The sequence below is a fragment of the Salvelinus fontinalis genome, unplaced genomic scaffold (genome assembly GCF_029448725.1).
Source record: "Salvelinus fontinalis isolate EN_2023a unplaced genomic scaffold, ASM2944872v1 scaffold_0114, whole genome shotgun sequence".
NCBI classification, from domain to species: Eukaryota; Metazoa; Chordata; class Actinopteri; order Salmoniformes; family Salmonidae; genus Salvelinus; species Salvelinus fontinalis.
The window spans coordinates 185,609-213,337 of NW_026600323.1; the positions used below are offsets into that span (position 1 = coordinate 185,609).

The 27,729-nt window shown below is 45.6% G+C and overlaps 1 protein-coding gene across 2 annotated transcripts in view; it reads right to left on the reverse strand.

Moving 5' to 3' along the window:
* Positions 1-24,964, reverse strand: part of LOC129843328 (protein FAM193B-like) — a 40,604-nt gene extending 15,640 nt beyond the window's left edge. For both annotated transcript variants that reach the window (XM_055911963.1, XM_055911961.1), the window contains exons 1-6: positions 24,650-24,964; positions 21,826-22,104; positions 18,994-19,180; positions 16,642-16,854; positions 12,445-13,318; positions 3,007-3,196 (exon numbers count right to left, since the gene is read on the reverse strand). In XM_055911963.1, coding sequence (XP_055767938.1) covers positions 3,007-3,196; positions 12,445-13,318; positions 16,642-16,854; positions 18,994-19,180; positions 21,826-22,104; positions 24,650-24,805 — 1,899 coding nt within the window. In that variant the 5' untranslated portion in view covers positions 24,806-24,964. The remainder of the gene's footprint in view (positions 1-3,006; positions 3,197-12,444; positions 13,319-16,641; positions 16,855-18,993; positions 19,181-21,825; positions 22,105-24,649) is intronic.
* Positions 24,965-27,729: the final 2,765 nt, after the last annotated feature.

Genomic DNA, 27,729 nt, shown 5'->3' on the forward strand with positions numbered 1-27,729 from the left:
ATCCTCTCAAGTTCTGTCAGGTTGGATGGGGAGCGTTGCTGCACAGCTATTTTCAGGTCTCTCCAGAGATGTTCGATCGGGTTCAAGTCCAGGCTCTGTCTGGGCCACTCAAGGACACAGTCCTTTAGGTGCCTTTTGGCAAAATCCAAGCAGGCTGTCATGTGCCTTTCACTGAGGAGTGGCTTCCGTCTGGCCACTCTACCATAAAGGCCTGATTGGTGGAGTGCTGCAGAGATGGTTGTCCTTCTGGAAGGTTCTCCCAAATATGGAGCTCTGTCAGTGTGACCATTGGGTTCTTGGTCACCTCCCTGACCAAGGCCCTTCTCCCCCGATTGCTCAGTTTGGCCGGGCGGCCAGCTCTAGGAAGAGTCTTGGTGGTTCCAAACTTCTTCCATTTAAGAATGATGGAGGCCACTGTGTTCTTGGGGACCTTCAATGCTGCAGACATGTTTTTGTACCCTTCCCCAGATCTGTGCCTCAACACAATCCTGTCTCGGAGCTCTACAGACAATTCCTTTGACCTCATGGCTTGGTTTTTGCTCTGACAAGCACTGTCAACTGTGGGACCTTTATATAGACAGGTGTGTGCCTTTCCAAATCATGTCCAATCAATTGAATTTACCACAGGGGGACTCCAATCAATTGAATGTAGAAACAACTCAAGGATGATCAATGGAAACAGGATGCACCTGAGCTCAATTTAGAGTCTCACAGACAAGGGTCTGAATATTAATGTAAATACGGAACAACTTTTTTTTATTTTTTTATAAATACATTTGCAAAAAAAAATCTAAACCTGTTTTCACTTCATCCTTGTGGGGTAGTGTGTGTAGATTGAAGGGGGGGACGAACGATTTAATCCCTTTTAGAATAAGGTTGTAACAAAATGTGGAAAAAGTCAAGGGGTGTGAATTCTTTTCTGAATTCTCTGTATATGTACCTATTATTGTACAGTATAGTCATTTGTTCTAGTAATGATTATTTAATCCAAAACAATGCCAGCAGTTGCGGTGCACGTATCTGCTGCAGAATAACGAGAGACATGATAAAGCAAGATTTGATCAGTCACGAAAATTTAAAAAGGGCTGAAAACAAATTGGCTCAATATCTAAAAGAAGATGGAGAAAAAGCGAAGAAAAATACTGAGGTTTTGGTGCACCAACGTGTGGCTGTATGATATGGAGCGACGTGTGGCTGTACGATATGGAGCGACGTGTGGCTGTACGATATGGAGCGACGTGTGGCTGTACGATATGGTGCGACGTGTGGCTGTACGATATGGAGCGACGTGTGGCTGTACGATATGGTGCGACGTGTGGCTGTACGATATGGAGCGACGTGTGGCTGTACGATATGGAGCGATGTGTAGCTGTACGATATGGAGCGACGTGTAGCTGTACGATATGGAGCGACGTGTGGCTGTATGATATGGAGCGACGTGTGGCTGTACGATATGGTGCGACGTGTGGCTGTACGATATGGAGCGACGTGTGGCTGTACGATATGGTGCGACGTGTGGCTGTACGATATGGAGCGACGTGTGGCTGTATGATATGGAGCGATGTGTAGCTGTACGATATGGAGCGATGTGTGGCTGTACGATATGGAGCGACGTGTGGCTGTACGATATGGTGCGACGTGTGGCTGTACGATATGGAGCGACGTGTGGCTGTATGATATGGAGCGATGTGTAGCTGTACGATATGGAGCGACGTGTAGCTGTACGATATGGAGCGACGTGTGGCTGTATGATATGGAGCGACGTGTGGCTGTATGATATGGAGCGACGTGTGGCTGTACGATATGGAGCGACGTGTGGCTGTACGATATGGAGCGACGTGTGGCTGTACGATATGGAGCGACGTGTGGCTGTACGATATGGAGCGACGTGTGGCTGTACGATATGGAGCGACGTGTGGCTGTACGATATGGAGCGACGTGTGGCTGTACGATATGGAGCGACGTGTGGCTGTACGATATGGAGCGACGTGTGGCTGTACGATATGGAGCGACGTGTGGCTGTACGATATGGAGCGACGTGTGGCTGTACGATATGGAGCGACGTGTGGCTGTACGATATGGAGCGACGTGTGGCTGTACGATATGGAGCGACGTGTGGCTGTACGATATGGAGCGACGTGTGGCTGTACGATATGGAGCGACGTGTGGCTGTACGATATGGAGCGACGTGTGGCTGTACGATATGGAGCGACGTGTGGCTGTACGATATGGAGCGACGTGTGGCTGTACGATATGGAGCGACGTGTGGCTGTACGATATGGAGCGACGTGTGGCTGTACGATATGGAGCGACGTGTGGCTGTATGATATGGAGCGACGTGTGGCTGTATGATATGGAGCGACGTGTGGCTGTATGATATGGAGCGACGTGTGGCTGTATGATATGGAGCGACGTGTGGCTGTATGATATGGAGCGACGTGTGGCTGTATGATATGGAGCGACGTGTGGCTGTATGATATGGAGCGACGTGTGGCTGTATGATATGGAGCGACGTGTGGCTGTATGATATGGAGCGACGTGTGGCTGTATGATATGGAGCGACGTGTGGCTGTATGATATGGAGCGACGTGTGGCTGTATGATATGGAGCGACGTGTGGCTGTATGATATGGAGCGACGTGTGGCTGTATGATATGGAGCGACGTGTGGCTGTATGATATGGAGCGACGTGTAGCTGTATGATATGGAGCGACGTGTAGCTGTATGATATGGAGCGATGTGTAGCTGTATGATATGGAGCGACGTGTAGCTGTATGATATGGAGCGACGTGTGGCTGTATGATATGGAGCGACGTGTGGCTGTATGATATGGAGCGACGTGTGGCTGTATGATATGGAGCGACGTGTGGCTGTATGATATGGAGCGACGTGTGGCTGTATGATATGGAGCGACGTGTGGCTGTATGATATGGAGCGACGTGTGGCTGTATGATATGGAGCGATGTGTAGCTGTGTGTATTTTCCCCCCCATCACTACCATACATACCGCGTTGTGTCCGAAGAACTCACAGTAGCAGCAGTCACAGTACTTCCCATCCTTCTGGTTGTTTGAGGAGGAAGCACAGGAGCTCCTCTCCGAACTAGAGTCCTCGTCCTCTCCCTCCTCCAGCTCCGAAGGGGGGTGACACAACCCCCCCGTCCCGTTAGACAGCTTATGTCCTTTACACGCCTGGTCCCTGGAGCATGGATACAGGATACAGAGACAGACAGACAGACCATGCTTAGTTAGGTGACATTCTTAATTCAGCAGCGATGACAGGTAGAACCACGACCATTTCTTATCACTACATTCTAGAGCAGTGATGACAAGTAGAACCACGACCATGTCTTATCACTACATTCTAGAGCAGCGATGACAGGTAGAACCACCACCATGTCTTATCATTAGATTCTAGAGCAGTGATGACAGGTAGAACCGTGTCTTATCACTAGATTCTAGAGCAGTGATGACAGGTAGAACCACGACCATGTCTTATCACTAGATTCTAGAGCAGTGATGACAGGTAGAACCACGACCATGTCTTATCACTAGATTCTAGAGCAGCGATGACAGGTAGAACCACGACCATGTCTTATCACTAGATTCTAGAGCAGCGATGACAGGTAGAACCACGACCATGTCTTATCACTAGATTCTAGAGCAGCGATGACAGGTAGAACCACGACCATGTCTTATCACTAGATTCTAGAGCAGTGATGACAGGTAGAACCACGACCATGTCTTATCACTAGATTCTAGAGCAGTGATGACAGGTAGAACCACGACCATGTCTTATCACTAGATTCTAGAGCAGTGATGACAGGTAGAACCACGACCATGTCTTATCACTAGATTCTAGAGCAGCGATGACAGGTAGAACCACGACCATGTCTTATCACTAGATTCTAGAGCAGTGATGACAGGTAGAACCACGACCATGTCTTATCACTAGATTCTAGAGCAGCGATGACAGGTAGAACCACGACCATGTCTTATCACTAGATTCTAGAGCAGCGATGACAGGTAGAACCACGACCATGTCTTATCACTAGATTCTAGAGCAGTGATGACAGGTAGAACCACAACCATGTCTTATCACTAGATTCTAGAGCAGTGATGACAGGTAGAACCACGACCATGTCTTATCACTAGATTCTAGAGCAGTGATGACAGGTAGAACCACCACCATGTCTTATCACTAGATTCTAGAGCAGTGATGACAGGTAGAACCACGACCATGTCTTATCACTAGATTCTAGAGCAGTGATGACAGGTAGAACCACGACCATGTCTTATCACTAGATTCTAGAGCAGTGATGACAGGTAGAACCATGTCTTATCGCTTCTAGAGACCATCTGAAAGAATGTCTCTGTTCTAGCATCTCATGTAAATCATTTAAATCCTCACATGTTTGCGTGAAATGGGGCTGAAATTTCCAACTGAATTTAAACAATGTCACAGCATTTGAAATAAGCTGTTAAATAGTTTGAACATTTAGAGTGCTTGTATTAGATTATTAGCCATCGAATACAAACATTGAACCGAGTACTTACCCCATCCCCACTAGATTCTATAATAAACCTTTATTGTTTTCCTCCATCACACTCCCATGAAACCATCTTTACTCACTACTTACACTGAACAACAATATAAAAACGCTACATGTAAAGTGTTGGTCCCATGTTTGATGAGCTGAATTCTACAAAAGCTATTTGGAATTGTTTTTAATTAAGAAGGTCACACCAAGGATCATTTAGCTAGTTGATATGGAATTTTAAAGACCCCTTTTGAAGTATTAAAAAATATATATACATTTTTGGTCTTACTGCTATTAGCCCATTCAAATGCATTGAATAACAGATTCACTATAGGGAACAACAGATACTCCTAAAAAAACATCAATGTCTCTTCTTTTTCTGATAAAGATCAGGATATTTAAACATGTATTTCACCCTTTATTTGTCATTAAACAGTCTCCATTGACAGTATACTTCCATTCGACTCTAGGGGGTAAAACAGCATGATCATTACACAGGTGCACCTTGTGCTGGGAACAATACAAGGCCACTCTGAAATGTTCAGTTTTGTCTCAGAGCGCCACAGATGTTTCATGTTTAGAGGGAGCGTGCAATTGGCATGCTGACTGCAGGATTGTCCACCAGAGCTGTTGCCAGAGAATTTATGTTAATTTCTCTACCATAAAACGTTGTTTTCGAGAATTTGTCAAACCGGCCTCACAACCCGCAGACCACGTGTAACCACACCAGCCCAGGACCTCCACATCCAGCTTCTTTACCTGTGGGATCATCTGAGGAGTATTTCAGTCTGTAATAAAACCCTTTTGTGGGGGAAAACTCATTCTGATTGGCTGGACCTGGATCCCCAGTGGGTGGGCCTATGCCCCTGCCCAGTCATGTGAAATCCGTAAATTAGGGCCGAATGAATTTATTTCAGTTGACTGATTTACTTCAAACTGTAACCCAGTAAAATCTCTGAAATTGTTACTATTACTGCACATTCCACGAAAACATCAACCTACCAACGGAACACCACTACCATAGAAACACCAACCTACCAACGGAACACCACTACCGTAGAAACACCAACCTACCAACGGAACACCACTACCGTAGAAACACCAACGGAACACCACTACCGTAGAAACACCAACGGAACACCACTACCGTAGAAACATCAACCTACCAACGGAACACCACTACCGTAGAAACACCAACGGAACACCACTACCGTAGAAACACCAACCTACCAACGGAACACCACTACCGTAGAAACACCAACGGAACACCACTACCGTAGAAACACCAACGGAACACCACTACCGTAGAAACACCAACGGAACACCACTACCGTAGAAACACCAACCTACCAACGGAACACCACTACCGTAGAAACATCAACCTACCAACGGAACACCACTACCGTAGAAACACCAACCTACCAACGGAACACCACTACCGTAGAAACACCACTACCGTAGAAACACCAACCTACCAACGGAACACCACTACCGTAGAAACACCACTACCGTAGAAACATCAACCTACCAACGGAACACCACTACCGTAGAAACATCAACCTACCAACGGAACACCACTACCGTAGAAACACCAACGGAACACCACTACCGTAGAAACACCAACGGAACACCACTACCGTAGACACATCAACCTACCAACGGAACACCACTACCGTAGAAACACCAACGGAACACCACTACCGTAGAAACACCAACGGAACACCACTACCGTAGAAACACCAACCTACCAACGGAACACCACTATCGTAGAAACACCAACCTACCAACGGAACACCACTACCGTAGAAACACCAACGGAACACCACTACCGTAGAAACACCAACGGAACACCACTACCGTAGACACATCAACCTACCAACGGAACACCACTACCGTAGAAACACCAACGGAACACCACTACCGTAGAAACACCAACCTACCAACGGAACACCACTACCGTAGAAACACCAACGGAACACCACTACCGTAGAAACACCAACGGAACACCACTACCGTAGAAACACCAACGGAACACCACTACCGTAGAAACACCAACCTACCAACGGAACATCACTACCGTAGAAACACCAACCTACCAACGGAACACCACTACCGTAGAAACACCAACCTACCAACGGAACACCACTACCGTAGAAACACCACTACCGTAGAAACACCAACCTACCAACGGAACACCACTACCGTAGAAACACCACTACCGTAGAAACATCAACCTACCAACGGAACACCACTACCGTAGAAACATCAACCTACCAACGGAACACCACTACCGTAGAAACACCAACGGAACACCACTACCGTAGAAACACCAACGGAACACCACTACCGTAGACACATCAACCTACCAACGGAACACCACTACCGTAGAAACACCAACGGAACACCACTACCGTAGAAACACCAACGGAACACCACTACCGTAGAAACACCAACCTACCAACGGAACACCACTATCGTAGAAACACCAACCTACCAACGGAACACCACTACCGTAGAAACACCAACGGAACACCACTACCGTAGAAACACCAACGGAACACCACTACCGTAGACACATCAACCTACCAACGGAACACCACTACCGTAGAAACACCAACGGAACACCACTACCGTAGAAACACCAACGGAACACCACTACCGTAGAAACACCAACCTACCAACGGAACACCACTACCGTAGAAACACCAACGGAACACCACTACCGTAGAAACACCAACGGAACACCACTACCGTAGAAACATCACTACCGTAGAAACACCAACCTACCAACGGAACATCACTACCGTAGAAACACCAACCTACCAACGGAACACCACTACCGTAGAAACACCAACCTACCAACGGAACACCACTACCGTAGAAACACCACTACCGTAGAAACATCAACCTACCAACGGAACACCACTACCGTAGAAACACCAACGGAACACCACTACCGTAGAAACACCAACGGAACACCACTACCGTAGAAACACCAACGGAACACCACTACCGTAGAAACACCAACGGAACACCACTACCGTAGAAACACCAACGGAACACCACTACCGTAGAAACACCAACGGAACACCACTACCGTAGAAACACCAACGGAACACCACTACCGTAGAAACACCAACGGAACACCACTACCGTAGAAACACCAACGGAACACCACTACCGTAGAAACACCAACCTACCAACGGAACACCACTACTGTAGAAACACCAACGGAACACCACTACCGTAGAAACACCAACCTACCAACGGAACACCACTACCGTAGAAACACCAACCTACCAACGGAACACCACTACCGTAGAAACACCAACCTACCAACGGTACACCACTACCGTAGAAACATCAACGGAACACCACTACCGTAGAAACACCAACCTACCAACGGAACACCACTACCGTAGAAACACCAACGGAACACCACTACCGTAGAAACACCAACGGAACACCACTACCGTAGAAACACCAACCTACCAACGGAACACCACTACCGTAGAAACACCAACGGAACACCACTACCGTAGAAACACCAACCTACCAACGGAACACCACTACCGTAGAAACACCAACGGAACACCACTACCGTAGAAACACCAACGGAACACCACTACCGTAGAAACACCAACCTACCAACGGAACACCACTACCGTAGAAACACCAACGGAACACCACTACCGTAGAAACACCAACCTACCAACGGAACACCACTACCGTAGAAACACCAACCTACCAACGGAACACCACTACCGTAGAAACACCAACCTACCAACGGAACACCACTACCGTAGAAACACCAACCTACCAACGGTACACCACTACCGTAGAAACATCAACCTACCGACGGAACACCACTACCGTAGAAACACCACTACCGTAGAAACACCAACCTACCAACGGAACACCACTACCGTAGAAACACCAACCTACCGACGGAACACCACTACCGTAGAAACACCACTACCGTAGAAACACCACTACCGTAGAAACACCAACCTACCAACGGAACACCACTACCGTAGAAACACCAACGGAACACCACTACCGTAGAAACACCAACGGAACACCACTACCGTAGAAACACCAACGGAACACCACTACCGTAGAAACACCAACCTACCAACGGAACACCACTACCGTAGAAACACCAACGGAACACCACTACCGTAGAAACACCAACCTACCAACGGAACACCACTACCGTAGAAACATCAACGGAACACCACTACCGTAGAAACACCAACGGAACACCACTACCGTAGAAACACCAACCTACCAACGGAACACCACTACCGTAGAAACACCAACGGAACACCACTACCGTAGAAACACCAACCTACCAACGGAACACCACTACCGTAGAAACACCAACCTACCAACGGAACACCACTACCGTAGAAACACCAACGGAACACCACTACCGTAGAAACATCAACCTACCAACGGAACACCACTACCGTAGAAACACCAACCTACCAACGGAACACCACTACCGTAGAAACACCACTACCGTAGAAACACCAACCTACCAACGGAACACCACTACCGTAGAAACACCAACCTACCAACGGAACACCACTACCGTAGAAACACCAACGGAACACCACTACCGTAGAAACACCAACGGAACACCACTACCGTAGAAACATCAACCTACCAACGGAACACCACTACCGTAGAAACACCAACGGAACACCACTACCGTAGAAACACCAACGGAACACCACTACCGTAGAAACACCAACCTACCAACGGAACACCACTACCGTAGAAACACCAACCTACCAACGGAACACCACTACCGTAGAAACACCAACCTACCAACGGTACACCACTACCGTAGAAACATCAACGGAACACCACTACCGTAGAAACACCAACCTACCAACGGAACACCACTACCGTAGAAACACCAACGGAACACCACTACCGTAGAAACACCAACGGAACACCACTACCGTAGAAACACCAACCTACCAACGGAACACCACTACCGTAGAAACACCAACGGAACACCACTACCGTAGAAACACCAACCTACCAACGGAACACCACTACCGTAGAAACACCAACGGAACACCACTACCGTAGAAACACCAACGGAACACCACTACCGTAGAAACACCAACCTACCAACGGAACACCACTACCGTAGAAACACCAACGGAACACCACTACCGTAGAAACACCAACCTACCAACGGAACACCACTACCGTAGAAACACCAACCTACCAACGGAACACCACTACCGTAGAAACACCAACCTACCAACGGTACACCACTACCGTAGAAACATCAACGGAACACCACTACCGTAGAAACATCAACCTACCGACGGAACACCACTACCGTAGAAACACCACTACCGTAGAAACACCAACCTACCAACGGAACACCACTACCGTAGAAACACCAACCTACCGACGGAACACCACTACCGTAGAAACACCACTACCGTAGAAACACCACTACCGTAGAAACACCAACCTACCAACGGAACACCACTACCGTAGAAACACCAACGGAACACCACTACCGTAGAAACACCAACGGAACACCACTACCGTAGAAACACCAACGGAACACCACTACCGTAGAAACACCAACCTACCAACGGAACACCACTACCGTAGAAACACCAACGGAACACCACTACCGTAGAAACACCAACCTACCAACGGAACACCACTACCGTAGAAACATCAACGGAACACCACTACCGTAGAAACACCAACGGAACACCACTACCGTAGAAACACCAACCTACCAACGGAACACCACTACCGTAGAAACACCAACGGAACACCACTACCGTAGAAACACCAACCTACCAACGGAACACCACTACCGTAGAAACACCAACCTACCAACGGAACACCACTACCGTAGAAACACCAACGGAACACCACTACCGTAGAAACATCAACCTACCAACGGAACACCACTACCGTAGAAACACCAACCTACCAACGGAACACCACTACCGTAGAAACACCACTACCGTAGAAACACCAACCTACCAACGGAACACCACTACCGTAGAAACACCAACCTACCAACGGAACACCACTACCGTAGAAACACCAACGGAACACCACTACCGTAGAAACACCAACGGAACACCACTACCGTAGAAACATCAACCTACCAACGGAACACCACTACCGTAGAAACACCAACGGAACACCACTACCGTAGAAACACCAACGGAACACCACTACCGTAGAAACACCAACCTACCAACGGAACACCACTACCGTAGAAACACCAACGGAACACCACTACCGTAGAAACACCAACGGAACACCACTACCGTAGAAACACCAACCTACCGTAGAAACACCAACCTACCGTAGAAACATCAACCTACCAACGGAACACCACTACCGTAGAAACATCAACCTACCAACGGAACACCACTACCCTAGAAACATCAACCTACCAACGGAACACCACTACCGTAGAAACACCAACCTACCAACGGAACACCACTACCGTAGAAACACCAACGGAACACCACTACCGTAGAAACATCAACCTACCAACGGAACACCACTACCGTAGAAACATCAACCTACCAACGGAACACCACTACCGTAGAAACACCAACCTACCAACGGAACACCACTACCGTAGAAACACCAACCTACCAACGGAACACCACTACCGTAGAAACATCAACGGAACACCACTACCGTAGAAACACCAACGGAACACCACTACCGTAGAAACACCAACCTACCAACGGAACACCACTACCGTAGAAACACCAACGGAACACCACTACCGTAGAAACACCACTACCGTAGAAACACCAACCTACCAACGGAACATCACTACCGTAGAAACACCAACCTACCAACGGAACACCACTACCGTAGAAACACCAACCTACCAACGGAACACCACTACCGTAGAAACACCAACCTACCAACGGAACATCACTACCGTAGAAACACCAACCTACCAACGGAACACCACTACCGTAGAAACACCAACCTACCAACGGAACACCACTACCGTAGAAACACCAACGGAACACCACTACCGTAGAAACATCAACCTACCAACGGAACACCACTACCGTAGAAACACCAACGGAACACCACTACCGTAGAAACACCAACGGAACACCACTACCGTAGAAACATCAACCTACCAACGGAACACCACTACCGTAGAAACACCAACGGAACACCACTACCGTAGAAACATCAACCTACCAACGGAACACCACTACCGTAGAAACATCAACCTACCAACGGAACACCACTACCGTAGAAACATCAACCTACCAACGGAACACCACTACCGTAGAAACATCAACCTACCAACGGAACACCACTACCGTAGAAACATCAACCTACCAACGGAACACCACTACCGTAGAAACATCAACCTACCAACGGAACACCACTACCGTAGAAACATCAACCTACCAACGGAACACCACTACCGTAGAAACATCAACCTACCAACGGAACACCACTACCGTAGAAACACCAACCTACCAACGGAACACCACTACCGTAGAAACACCAACGGAACACCACTACCGTAGAAACACCAACGGAACACCACTACCGTAGAAACACCAACCTACCAACGGAACACCACTACCGTAGAAACACCAACGGAACACCACTACCGTAGAAACATCAACCTACCAACGGAACACCACTACCGTAGAAACACCAACCTACCAACGGAACACCACTACCGTAGAAACACCAACGGAACACCATTACCGTAGAAACACCAACGGAACACCACTACCGTAGAAACACCAACGGAACACCACTAAGTTCTGTCTTATCACTAGATAGATACTATCACTACATTTTATGAATTTACATTGTTCTTCTCCATCCATCCAAACGAACTACCAACCTGCATGCGCCAGCGGTCAGGTGTTGCCCAGCGGTCAGGTGTTGCCCAGCGGTCAGGTGTTGCCCAGCGGCCAGGTGTTGCCCAGCGGCCAGGTGTGGCCCAGCGGTCAGGTGTGGCCCAGCGGTCAGGTGTGGCCCAGCGGTCAGGTGTTGCCCAGCGGCCAGGTGTTGCCCAGCGGCCAGGTGTGGCCCAGCGGTCAGGTGTGGCCCAGCGGTCAGGTGTGGCCCAGCGGTCAGGTGTGGCCCAGCGGTCAGGTGTGGCCCAGGGGTCAGGTGTGGCCCAGCGGTCAGGTGTGGCCCAGCGGTCAGGTGTGGCCCAGCGGTCAGGTGTGGCCCAGCGGTCAGGTGTGGCCCAGCGGTCAGGTGTGGCCCAGCGGTCAGGTGTGGCCCAGCGGTCAGGTGTGGCCCAGCGGTCAGGTGTGGCCCAGCGGTCAGGTGTGGCCCAGAGGTCAGGTGTTCCACGTTGGAAGAGGGCAATGCCCCTCCACTGTGGCCATTGCATGGGTGGTTACAGCCCATCAGGGAGGGGCCCAGTTTGCTGTGCTGACCGTTCACAGGAGGAATGTGTGAGTTCTTACATGCCAAGGGCTTATGGAGGGCCCCTGTTGGGCAGTCAGGGCCACCCAGGGCCCCCAGCTTGGCCCCTGCCGCGGGGACGTGGAGGTTTGGTACCAGCGGGGAAAAGGGAGCGTGAGCAGCTAGACCGGGAGAGGAGGAGGATGTGACATGGCCGTGCTGCTGCCCTCCGGAGCTCTGCTTGAGGGGCAGGAGAGAGGAATGCTGGGAGGAGGAGGAGGAGGTGAGGCCAGTGGGGCTGTTGGGGGGGACAGACAGGTCTGAGTGTTGGTGGTGGTCGCTGGGGTGGAATGCTTCGCCTGGAGGAGAGACAAACGTGTTGAGTATATTGGACAAACATAGTTGTGATTCCCGGTGCTTCTCTCTAGATTAATAATCTATGGGCCATATCTCTGTTTCTCTCTAGATTAATAATCTATGGGCCATATCTCTGCTTCTCTCTAGATTAATAATCTATGGGCCATATCTCTGCTTCTCTCTAGATTAATAATCTATGGGCCATATCTCTGCTTCTCTCTAGATTAATAATCTATGGGCCATATCTCTGCTTCTCTCTAGATTAATAATCTATGGGCCATATCTCTGCTTCTCTCTAGATTAATAATCTATGGGCCATATTTCTGCTTCTCTCTAGATTAATAATCTATGGGCCATATCTCTGCTTCTCTCTAGATTATTAATCTATGGGCCATATCTCTGCTTCTCTCTAGAATAATAATCTATGGGCCATATCTCTGCTTCTCTCTAGAATAATAATCTATGGGCCATATCTCTGCTTCTCTCTAGATTAATAATCTATGGGCCATATCTCTGCTTCTCTCTAGAATAATAATCTATGGGCCATATCTCTGCTTCTCTCTAGATTAATAATCTATGGGCCATATCTCTGCTTCTCTCTAGAATAATAATCTATGGGCCATATCTCTGCTTCTCTCTAGAATAATAATCTATGGGCCATATCTCTGCTTCTCTCTAGAATAATAATCTATGGGCCATATCTCTGCTTCTCTCTAGAATAATAATCTATGGGCCATATCTCTGCTTCTCTCTAGAATAATAATCTATGGGCCATATCTCTGCTTCTCTCTAGAATAATAATCTATGGGCCATATCTCTGCTTCTCTCTAGAATAATAATCTATGGGCCATATCTCTGCTTCTCTCTAGAATAATAATCTATGGGCCATATCTCTGCTTCTCTCTAGAATAATAATCTATGGGCCATATCTCTGCTTCTCTCTAGAATAATAATCTATGGGCCATATCTCTGCTTCTCTCTAGATTAATAATCTATGGGCCATATCTCTGCTTCTCTCTAGAATAATAATCTATGGGCCATATCTCTGCTTCTCTCTAGATTATTCATCTATGGGCCATATCTCTGCTTCTCCCTAGATTAATAATCTATGGGCCATATCTTTGCTTCTCTCTAGATTAATAATCTATGGGCCATATCTTTGCTTCTCTCTAGATTAATAATCTATGGGCCATATCTCTGCTTCTCTCTAGATTAATAATCTATGGGCCATATCTCTGCTTCTCTCTAGATTATTAATCTATGGGCCATATCTCTGCTTCTCTCTAGAGGTGTAATCTATGGGCCATATCTCTGCTTCTCTCTAGATTATTAATCTATGGGCCATATCTCTGCTTCTCTCTAGAGGTGTAATCTATGGGCCATATCTCTGCTTCTCTCTAGATTAATAATCTATGGGCCATATCTCTGCTTCTCTCTAGATTATTAATCTATGGGCCATATCTCTGCTTCTCTCTAGAGGTGTAATCTATGGGCCATATCTCTGCTTCTCTCTAGATTAATAATCTATGGGCCATATCTCTGCTTCTTTCTAGATTAATAATCTATGGGCCATATATATGCTTCTTTCTAGATTAATAATCTATGGGCCATATCTTTGCTTCTCTCTAGATTAATAATCTATGGGCCATATCTTTGCTTCTCTCTAGATTAATAATCTATGGGCCATATTTCTGCTTCTCTCTAGATTAATCATCTATGGGCCATATCTCTGCTTCTCTCTAGAATAATAATCTATGGGCCATATCTCTGCTTCTCTCTAGATTAATAATCTATGGGCCATATCTCTGCTTCTCTCTAGAATAATAATCTATGGGCCATATCTCTGCTTCTCTCTAGAATAATAATCTATGGGCCATATCTCTGCTTCTCTCTAGAATAATAATCTATGGGCCATATCTCTGCTTCTCTCTAGAATAATAATCTATGGGCCATATCTCTGCTTCTCTCTAGATTAATAATCTATGGGCCATATCTCTGCTTCTCTCTAGAATAATAATCTATGGGCCATATCTCTGCTTCTCTCTAGAATAATAATCTATGGGCCATATCTCTGCTTCTCTCTAGAATAATAATCTATGGGCCATATCTCTGCTTCTCTCTAGAATAATAATCTATGGGCCATATCTCTGCTTCTCTCTAGAATAATAATCTATGGGCCATATCTCTGCTTCTCTCTAGAATAATAATCTATGGGCCATATCTCTGCTTCTCTCTAGAATAATAATCTATGGGCCATATCTCTGCTTCTCTCTAGAATAATAATCTATGGGCCATATCTCTGCTTCTCTCTAGAATAATAATCTATGGGCCATATCTCTGCTTCTCTCTAGAATAATAATCTATGGGCCATATCTCTGCTTCTCTCTAGATTAATAATCTATGGGCCATATCTCTGCTTCTCTCTAGAATAATAATCTATGGGCCATATCTCTGCTTCTCTCTAGATTATTCATCTATGGGCCATATCTCTGCTTCTCCCTAGATTAATAATCTATGGGCCATATCTTTGCTTCTCTCTAGATTAATAATCTATGGGCCATATCTTTGCTTCTCTCTAGATTAATAATCTATGGGCCATATCTCTGCTTCTCTCTAGATTAATAATCTATGGGCCATATCTCTGCTTCTCTCTAGATTATTAATCTATGGGCCATATCTCTGCTTCTCTCTAGAGGTGTAATCTATGGGCCATATCTCTGCTTCTCTCTAGATTATTAATCTATGGGCCATATCTCTGCTTCTCTCTAGAGGTGTAATCTATGGGCCATATCTCTGCTTCTCTCTAGATTAATAATCTATGGGCCATATCTCTGCTTCTCTCTAGATTATTAATCTATGGGCCATATCTCTGCTTCTCTCTAGAGGTGTAATCTATGGGCCATATCTCTGCTTCTCTCTAGATTAATAATCTATGGGCCATATCTCTGCTTCTTTCTAGATTAATAATCTATGGGCCATATATATGCTTCTTTCTAGATTAATAATCTATGGGCCATATCTTTGCTTCTCTCTAGATTAATAATCTATGGGCCATATCTTTGCTTCTCTCTAGATTAATAATCTATGGGCCATATTTCTGCTTCTCTCTAGATTAATAATCTATGGGCCATATCTCTGCTTCTCTCTAGATTAATAATCTATGGGCCATATCTTTGCTTCTCTCTAGATTAATAATCTATGGGCCATATCTTTGCTTCTCTCTAGATTAATAATCTATGGGCCATATCTTTGCTTCTCTCTAGATTAATAATCTATGGGCCATATCTCTGCTTTTCTCTCGGAGGTGTAATAAAAGAGATCTCACCAGGCGGAGTTGGTCGTCTGCACATGGTCTTGAAGTGCTTTGGGGTGGTCTTACAGAGGTCCCCGGAGGTAGAGAGCGGGTTCCCGGGGGACGAACCACTGGAATTCTGGGAAGGGTGACTGTAGGGGCACACCTTGGCCCCAGGCGTTTTAGCAGATTTCCCAGGAGCCTCATGAGAGCCTCGCTTCTCGTGACACGCTGGTCCCCCTGTTCCTATTGGACCGGAGGGAGGGATAGTGAAAAGGAGGAAGATGAACGTTTGAACATCTTGGCCATGTTCTGTTATAATCTCAACCCGGCACAGCCAGAATAGGACTGGCCACCCCTCATAGCCTGGTTCCTCTCTGGGTTTCTTCCTAGGTTTTGGCCTTTCTAGGGAGTTTTTCCTAGCCACCGTGCTTCTACACCTGCATTCTAGCTGTTTGGGGTTTTAGGCTGGGTTTCTGTACAGCACTTTGTGACTGATGGGCGATTAATTAGGGTCGATTTCAAGTTTTCATAACAATCGGTAATCTGCATTTTTGGACTCCGATTATGGCCACATTGCACTCCACGAGGAGCCTGCGTGGCAGGCTGACTACCTGTTATGCGAGGGCAGCAAGAAGCCAAAGTAAGTTGCTAGCTAGCATTAAACTTATCTTATAAAAAACAATCAATCTTAACATAATCACAAGTTAACTACACATGGTTGATGATATTACTAGTTTATCTAGCTTGTCCTGCGTTGTATATAAATTGATGCGGTGCCTGTTAATTTATCCTCTAATCACAGCCTACTTCGCCAAACGGGTGATGATTTAACAAGCGCATTCGCAAAAAAAAATCACTGTCGTTGCACCAATGTGTACCTAACCATAAACATCAATGCCTTTCTTAAAATCTATACACAAGTATATATTTTTAAACCTGCATATTTAGTTTAAATTCATGTTAGCAAGCAATATTTTTTAACTAGGGAAATTGTGTCACTTCTCTTGCGTTCCGTGCAATCAGTCAGGGTATATGCAGCAGTTTGGGCCGCCTGGCTCGTTGCGAACTGTGTGAAGACCATTTATTCCTAACAAAGACCGTATTTAATTTGCTAGAATTGTACATGTTTATGACATAACATTGAAGGTTGTGCAATGTAACAGGAATATTTAGACTAATGGATGCCACCCGTTAGATAAAATACGGAACGGTTCCGTATTTCACTGAAAGAATAAACGTTTTGTTTTCGAGATGATAGTTTCCGGATTTGACCATATTAATGACCTAAGGCTCGTATTTCTGTGTGTTATTATGTTATAACTAAGTCTGATTTGATAGAGCAGTCTGACTGAGCGGTGGTGGGCACCAGCAGGCTCGTAAGCATTCATTCAAACAGCACTTCCGTGCGTTTTGCCAGCAGCTCTTCGCTGTGCTTCAAGCATTGAGCTGTTTATGACTTCAAGCCTATCAACTCCCGAGATTAGGCTGGTGTAACCGATGTGAAATGGCTAGCTAGTTAGCGGGGTGCACGCTAATAGCGTTTCAATCAGTGACGTCACTCGCTCTGAGACCTTGAAGTAGTTGTTCCCCTTGCTCTGCAAGGGCCGCGGCATTTGTGGAGCGATGGGTAACGATGCTTCGAGGGTGGCTGTTGTCGATGTGTTCCTGGTTCGAGCCCAGGTAGGGGCGAGGAGAGGGACGGAAGCTTCTTACCTGGGAATATTGAAGACTCATGTTAAAAGGAACCACCAGCTTTCATATGTTCTGAGCAAGGAACTTAAATGTTAGCTTTCTTACATGGCACATATTGCACTTTTACTTTCTTCTCCAACACTTTGTTTTTGTATTATTTAAACCAAATTGAACATGTTTCATTATTTATTTGAGGCTAAATTGATTTTATTGATGTATTATATTAAGTTAAAATAAAAGTGTTCATTCAGTATTGTTGTAATTGTCATTATTACAAATAAATAAATAAAATGTTTATATATTATATATATATATATTTTTAAATCGGACGATTAATCGGTATCGGCTTTTTTGGTCCTCCATTAATCGGTATGGGTATCGGCATTGAAAAATCATAGTCGGTCGACCTCTAGTAAGAAGGGCTTTATAAATAAATCTGATTGAAGAAAGTTTTACTCAGAGGAGTAACAGGGTGTGCTTCTGTTTCAAGCTAGCCAGTAGGTACACACTAGAGTACAGTCCCCTCCATTTTGTCAGTGTAAATGTCTGCAAATGTTACAATTCTGTTACAGTAAATTAACTGAAAACATGCCAAATAATGAATGTCTACAGTAGTTTGCATCTGTGTATGACTTAACGTTGAGAGACCCGAGCAGAGAGAGAGAGGTGTGGGGTCAAGGTGTGTTTTACCTTGCTGTGCGTGCGAGGCAGTGCTGTGATTGCAGTGGATCCCTCCGTTGCTGTGAGCCGAGTTCCAGAGACCAGAAAGCTTGTGGGCTGAGAGGAAGGAAGACGGGTCCCAGTCTACGGAACTCTGCTCTGGGTAACCATTCCCACAACTCTGAGCCTTACACGACGACGAGTGGGACAACGGAACCTGGGGGGAGGAGAGAGTGATGCTGCTAGTTCAGGACATGGTTGATTAGGTACAGCCTTTCCCCCCCCCCACTAACATTTGATGCTGTAGACAGAGCAGAAATGGAGGAAGACACAAAGCTATTAATTTACATTAACTGGAGCTGTCTGATTGGTACCTGGGACAGGAGACAGGAGAAACAAAATATGTTAGTTCAATTGCATTATTTATGTCTGTGTTTACACTACTGTTCATAAGTTTGGGGTCACTCAGAAATGTCCTTGTTAAAAAAAAGAAAGAAAAGCACACAAAAAAAGTCCATTAAAATAACATCAAATTGATCAGAAATACATTGTTAATGTTGTAAATGACTATTGTAGCTGGAAACGGCTGATTTTTAATGGAATATCTACATAGGTGTACAGAGGCCCAGTATCAGCAACCATCACTCCTGTGTTCCAATGGCACGTTGTGTTAGCTAATCCAAGCTAATAATTTTAAAAGGCTAATTGATCATTAAACTCTTTTGAAATTATGTTAGCGCAGCTGAAAACTGTTGTTCTTATTAAAGAAGCAATAAAACTGCTTTAGACTAGTTGAGTATCTGGAGCATCAGCATTTGTGGGTTCAATTACAGGCTCAAAATGGCCAGAAACAAAGAACTTTCTTCTGAAACTCGTCAACTCGTCAAAACCCCCTATTCTTGTTCTGAGAAATTGCCAAGAAACTGAAGATCTCGTACAATGCTGTGTACTATTCCCCCAGCGCAAACTGGCCCTAACCAGAATAGAAAGAGGAGTGGGAGGCCCCGGTGCACAACTGAGCAAGAGGACAAGTATATTAGAGTGTCTAGTTTAAGAAACAGACTCCTCACAAGTCCTCAACTGGCAGCTTCATTAAATAGAACCCGTAAAACACTAGTCTCACGTCAACAGTGAAGAGGCGACTCCGGGATGCTGGCCTTCTAGGCAGAGTTGCAAAGAAAAAGCCATATCTCAGACTGGCCAATAAAAATTATAGATTAAGATGGAAAAAAAGAACACAGACACTGGACAGAGGAACTCTGCCTAGAAGGCCAGCATCCCGGAGTCGCCTCTTCACTGTTGACATTGAGACTGGACAGAGGAAATCTTCCTAGAAGGCCAGCATCCCGGAGTCACCTCTTCACTGTTGAGACTGGTGTTTTGCGGGTACTATTTAATGAAGCTGCATCACAGTTGATAACATGAATGAGCGCCACAGTTGATACCATGAATGAGCGCCACAGTTTATACCATGAATGAGCGCCACAGTTTATACCATGAATGAGCGCCACAGTTTATACCATGAATGAGCGCCACAGTTTATACCATGAATGAGCGCCACAGTTTATACCATGAATGAGCGCCACAGTTTATACCATGAATGAGCGCCACAGTTTATAACATGAATGAGCGCCACAATTTATACCATGAATGAGCGCCACAGTTTATAACATGAATGAGCGCCACAGTTTATACCATGAATGAGCGCCACAGTTTATACCATGAATGAGCGCCACAGTTTATAACATGAATGAGCGCCACAATTTATACCATGAATGAGCGCCACAGTTTATACCATGAATGAGCGCCACAGTTTATAACATGAATGAGCGCCACAGTTTATACCATGAATGAGCGCCACAGTTGTTTTTTAATATAATCCTTTTAAACTAATACTACCACTGTGATGGTTGTAGTCATTCATTGTCCCATTAACAATCACCCATATTAGCAAACTTATTTCATTTAAAAAAAACTTGACATTTCTCTAGTATAGAGCTACTTATCATAACGATATCAGCTAAACGCCTCTGATAAGTGATTGGTCGGTGTCGATCGTTTAAGGTTCGTCACCCTCTACTCAAACCCTAATGGGCCGTTCTGTCTCTGACAACACTAGTTATTTACCTTAAGCACAGAGAAATCTCCTCCATTTGTATTCGCATTTAAATACGGACATTGTTTTTTTTTAGATAAAAACGCCTCTTAAGACGAAAAGTATATTTCCCCCACAGAATCCACACGAATAAGACTAACTCTGCTTGTGACGAGAGAAGGCCAAGTCTGACAGAGAACAAACAGCTTTAGAGGAGGCTAATCTTAAGTCAGGATGCTTAGATGTGGTATTCATTTAGTCCTGCAGAATGAAGCACTGTAACACCATAAAGAGTCACGGCATAACACTCCTAAAGCTGCCTGTCTCCATCACCACCAAATCTAGTGGCTTTCAGCTTGTTGGCATATAAGGTGACCAAACATACACACTATTGTAATGTTTTTTTATTTTTTATAAAGACCTTCAGAAAACAGCCATTTCCATAAACACAACCCATAGCTAGCAAGCTGTAACATGGGTATTGTAAAACGTAACTGTAGATAGTGCTAATACTAGGCTTGAGGTGCATGCACGGTCTTGTCATATACAGCAGTGCAGGCGTCTTTCTCACCTCCCTTCTCTCCTCTCACTCGCCTAACTCTTCCACTCCCCTACTTTCCCCCCCTCCTGCCAGCTCAGTCTCTTCGCCCCCCCCCATCATTCTCCTTCCGGTGCAGGTGTCTCCTAGACGCTCAGTCTCTCCTCATCTTCCACCCTCTCCCCATACCTCCTCCTCTCCCCCCTTCCTCCTCCTCTCCCCTTCTTACCGGTGCAGGCGTTTCCTGGGTGCTCTGTCTCTCCTCTTCCTCAACACTCTTCCGGCAGCTCTGGCAGATCCAGAGCGGCACCTCTCCCAGTAGAGACTGGCTCAGCGAAGGCACGGTGTCGGACAGCTTCTGGCCCGGCACCTCTCGGAGCAGGGCCTGGGACAGGGCTGGGACAGCGTCAGCTAGCTTCGCCCCGTGGCCCCCAGGCAGACCGTTGGCAGAGCTCGCCCCCCAGTCCTTAAACTCACGGTGACACAGGAGGCAGCAGGTGTGCCTCGGCTGGGGGAGAGCAACAGAGAGGTGAGCCGGTGACATTTGAAATGCAGCGGAGAGGAGAGACAGAGGTCAATCATCTAGGTGAAGGACAGGAGAGGAAGAGAGAAGGGGGGGAAGAAGAGGAGGTTGGAGAGGAGGATGGGGGAGAGGAGAATGGATTTGATCAATAAGATTAGGTGTGGGGGGAAAGGATCTGAGGAGAGGTGGATGCCAGTGAGATGGACATGGAGCATGATGAAGTTGCCCCCTGGACACTGATCTAAGGTCAGGTTAACAGACTAGAATTTCACAAGTAACATCTGACTATGTTGACAACGATCACAACATCTGTATTGCAAAGAGGAAGTAAAGGTTGGCCATGGAGGCAGCTTGGCACATGCACAGTGGCAAGTTTATAGTGATGTAATGTGGCCCAGGTCCACACTAGCTCGTGGTCTGCTGATAAAGTAAGCTTTGTTGACCACAAAACCCCATACACCTACAAGGGCGTCCATGTAATGTTTAGGTAACAAATCTCGACGCATGCATATGACACTTCAGAGGAGAAACGTGCGCAGAGAAAGTGTACGAAAATACTACAGACGCTGATCTCGCATGCAAAGCGCAAACATAACAAAGCAAGCCATGCATGGTGCTAGCCAAACGTTAAAACCTTTTACAGCTAGCCAGATGAATACCCCTGGGATGTAGTGTGTTAGCCAACTAGCTAGAACATGTAGTTACAGCACCGGTGCACAGTATATTGTGTGCTAGCTGCCAAGTGCGGTTAAATGTAAGCAAACTTGCAATACCACCGCGAGCTAGGAGCTAACAAGCTAAATACAAATTAGATAGCAACATTTTACGATTTGTCCGTGGCAGGCGCTTGTAACAATGTCAATCTTGCGGATGACACTAACTACTACCAGCAAATGCAGACTGGATGTCGTTAGTTACTGTAGCTAGCCTAGTTGGCTAAATGCAGACTGGATGTCGTTAGTTACTGTAGTTAGCCTAGTTGGCTAAATGCAGACTGGATGTCGTTAGTTACTGTAGCTAGCCTAGTTGGCTAAATGCAGACTGGATTTCGTTAGTTACTGTAGTTAGCCTAGTTGGCTAAATGCAGACTGGATGTCGTTAGTTACTGTAGCTAGCCTAGTTGGCTAAATGAAGACTGGATGTCGTTAGTTACTGTAGCTAGCCTAGTTGGCTAAATGCAGACTGGATGTCGTTAGTTACTGTAGCTAGCCTAGTTGGCTAAATGAAGACTGGATGTCGTTAGTTACTGTAGCTAGCCTAGTTGGCTAAATGCAGACTGGATGTCGTTAGTTACTGTAGCTAGCCTAGTTGGCTAAATGCAGACTGGATGTCGTTAGTTACTGTAGCTAGCCTAGTTGGCTAAATGCAGACTGGATGTCGTTAGTTACTTTAGCTAGCCTAGTTGGCTAAATGCAGACTGGATGTCGTTAGTTACTGTAGTTAGCCTAGTTGGCTAAATGCAGACTGGATGTCGTTAGTTACTTTAGCTAGCCTAGTTGGCTAAATGCAGACTGGATGTCGTTAGTTACTGTAGCTAGCCTAGTTGGCTAAATGCAGACTGGATGTCGTTAGTTACTGTAGCTAGCCTAGTTGGCTAAATGCAGACTGGATGTCGTTAGTTACTGTAGCTAGCCTAGTGGGCTAAATGCAGACTGGATGTCGTTAGTTACTGTAGCTAGCCTAGTTGGCTAAATGCAGACTGGATGTCGTTAGTTTACTGTAGCTAGCCTAGTGGGCTAAATGCAGACTGGATGTCGTTAGTTACTGTAGTTAGCCTAGTTGGCTAAATGCAGACTGGATGTCGTTAGTTACTGTAGCTAGCCTAGTGGGCTAAATGCAGACTGGATGTCGTTAGTTACTGTAGTTAGCCTAGTTGGCTAAATGCAGACTGGATGCCGTTAGTTACTGTAGCTAGCCTAGTTGGCTAAATGCAGACTGGATGTCGTTAGTTACTGTAGCTAGCCTAGTTGGCTAAATACAGACTGGATGTCGTTAGTTACTGTAGCTAGCCTAGTTGGCTAAATGTAGACTGGATGTCGTTAGTTACTGTAGCTAGCCTAGTTGGCTAAATGCAGACTGGATGTCGTTAGTTACTGTAGCTAGCCTAGTTGGCTAAATGCAGACTGGATGTCGTTAGTTACTGTAGCTAGCCTAGTTGGCTAAATGCAGACTGGATGTCGTTAGTTACTGTAGCTAGCCTAGTTGGCTAAATGCAGACTGGATGTCGTTAGTTACTGTAGTTGGTTAAAACTGATGCGAATGGGTCTTTATTGTCGGCTTGCTGGCTAAGTTTTAATGATGTATTATGCTAGTGGAGCTAGCTATTACTCCGCCCCGATCAGAAATAGTAAATTAACGAAAATACAAACCTGGAGCACTAGCTAGTTATGCAACTTAGCTAGAATCCCCAATCAACCATCCATAACCCCAAGAAATGAGCAGAAATACAGGATGGCTCTAACTGATTGGTAGGTTAGCTAACCTTTTAACAATCCCGCTAGTAGTTTTCGCTGCTTGCTAGGCTAGTTACCTGATTCGTCCTGGCCGCCAGTCTATCCAGCCCTGCATCTCCGCCACCACCGCCAGCTGCATCTCCGGGAGAGACGGGGCTCTTCGATATGCTCTGTTGTCCGGGCACTAGCTCCTTGCTCCCGACTCCTTGCTGTTTGCTCTTCTTCCTCGCCATCACGCAGGTGTCGGATATATCCTTTGGCCAAGGTTGCACCAGTTTAGAGATGTTTAAAAGCACGGTTTCGATTCTTCTAGGATCACAAATGTTCCCTATCTTCTTCAGTCAAGACAACAGTCAATATGGCGGAGCGCTACCACACTCTGTGGTTCATAGGTGAAAGATAGTGCTGGCAAAATGGCTTCACCGTGATGAAGCTAAGCAGTCGCCATGTTGAGTGAGGGCAACCGTTCCAGGTTAGTCACACAGTATAACATCTTGTACAAAATCTCTGGTTACAGGCCACAAATTAGTGCATTTATTGGCATAATGAATCTATAAATGATTGGCTACCAAATCATTCAACGTCATGTTATTACACACGTATTATATGTCTAAGATATCTAAATATATAATATATTTAATATATAAATGTAAACTAGAAAATAACAATTCAGATTGATGCAGCCGTACATTTGCATATGCGTTTCAATATGCCAGTGTAATCTTGTGAAATGTTGCTCAAGTGTTCAAACCATAGAGTTGGGGCCATGTCTATGTTCCCTGGGCCTTATGTTCCCTGGGCCCTATGTTCCCTCAGCCCTATATATGTTCTCTGTGGCCGAGGGCGAATAGGGTGTACCTTACCTAAAGGTCATTCAATTTTGCATTTGGAGAACATTTTGTAGCAAGCCATTGATGTCAGTCTACAATGAAATACTTTGCATCTTCTTTGCAATAATGCTTCAGATTTGTTGGTCTTTTGGATGACCATGGTAGCCCTAGATGAGGGTTCCCCAACTCGCGGTTTTATTCGGACCCCAAAGTTTTTGGAGAAAAAAAAATATTTTCATTGATGGACATAAAAGACTGTAAAAACAGCCCCAAGTGATTTTCATTTAAGAAATCGGTTCCCAAGTATTTCCACGCATAATAGACAAGGGATGTATACAAATGTAAGCCAGGTTTGAAATGAATATGTTTCAGTCAAACTTTATATCTGTTTGTGTTTCTTGCGGTCAATTTGCAGTGTAAAAATGATTTGTAATTATGTTCTGGCCCCCGACCTTCTGCTCAAGAAAATAATCGTCCAGCAGCTGACACTAGTTGATGATCCCTGCCCTAGACGTGTGGAACAATCATTGATATAAAAACACAATTCAAATCAGAAGACAAAACGACTGACTGGGCATAACAATTTCTCTCTTGAAGTTGTTTTCAGTTTCAATATGCATAAATACTGTAGGTAAAACGTCTCATTATAAAGAACAAAACATTGAAAATTGCTCTTTTTTTTGTTGTTGTTGATGATGTCAATACAACCATGTTCTGGATTTTTTTTAAAGATGATCGTTCAAGGTCATATTTCGAGAATATTAGTCGATCATTTCCTGTTCTATTAATAGGCTGTTCATAATTGAAAGTCAAAATCACGCCCGCTCTGACGGAGGCCGCTGGAACACAAGGGAGCGCTTGTCGAGGAGGACGGTGGGCGGGAGGGGAGGACGTCAATCACGTAGCCGAAGAAGGTGATTTCTCGCTGAAGTGCAGAAGACGTAGAACATACTCTTGCAGCACTCTGTCGTTTAGATACATCTTGCTTGGTATATTTACCTATATTTCAACCAGTTGTGATTTTAGCATGTAAATCATGGTGGGGCAAAAAAAAAAAAAAAGTGGGATGCATGTGTAACGGATGTGAAATGGCTAGCTAGTTAGCGGGTACGCGCTAGTAGCATTTCAATCAGTTACGTCACTTGCTCTGAGACTTTAAGTAGGGTTGCCCCTTGCTCTGCAAGAGCCGCGGCTTTTGTGGAGCGATGGGTAACGACGCTTCGTGGTTGACTGTTGTTGATGTGTGCAGAGGGTCCCTGGTTCGCGCCCGTGTCGGGGCGAGGGGACGACGTAAAGTTACAACTGTTACATTGGTGCCGTGACCCGGATCACTGGTTGCTGCGTAAAAGGAGGAGGTTGAAAGGGGGGTGAGTGTAACGGATGTGAAATGGCTAGCTAGTTAGCGGGTACGCGCTAGTAGCATTTCAATCATTTACGTCACTTGCTCTTGCACAAATCCTTAAAGAAAAACATTAAAGAATGATCTGTTTGATTTTGCTATATATATATATAACACTGGATGGCATGAGAGATGAGTTGGTCAAGCATCACAAACACAAATAACTGTAGAGATGTAACGGATGTGAAATGGCTAGCTAGTTAGCGGTGGTGCGCGCTAATAGCCTTTCAATTGGTGACGTCACTCGCTCTGAGACCTTGAAGTAGGGTTGCCCCTTGCTCTGCAAGAGCCGGGGCTTTTGTGGAGCGATGGGTAACGACGCTTCGTGGTTGACTGTTGTTGATGTGTGCAGAGGGTCCCTGGTTCGCGCCCGTGTCGGGGCGAGGGGACGACGTAAAGTTACAACTGTTACACATGCCAGCAAAGTCACCACACAACATAACACTAAACAAAACATTAATTGCACTATAACGGTGACAAACGATGCCCACAAACTGTTAGGGCCTACAGGACATAAAGCTGTCCCAACAACGGAGTCCCAACAGCAGTCCCAACACCCCCTACACCTGGCTATCAGCAGAGGTGTCACGATCGTGTGGCGGATTGACGGACCAAAATGCAGCTTTTGGAAAATAAGCCATCTTCTTTTATTAAACACGAAGATGAACACGACACAAAAACACTTTAACAAAACAACAAAACGACCGTGAAGCTACAAACGTTGTGCACAAACATACAGGCTACTAACGTTCTTACATAGACAATTACCCACCACCAATGAGAGCCTATGGCTACCCTAAATAAGGCTCCCAATCAGAGACAACCGAAATCAGCTGTCTCTAATTGGGAACTCATTCAGGTAACCATAGACTCTCCTAGACAACTAAACATACATAGACAATACTAGAAACATGTACTCCACACAAAC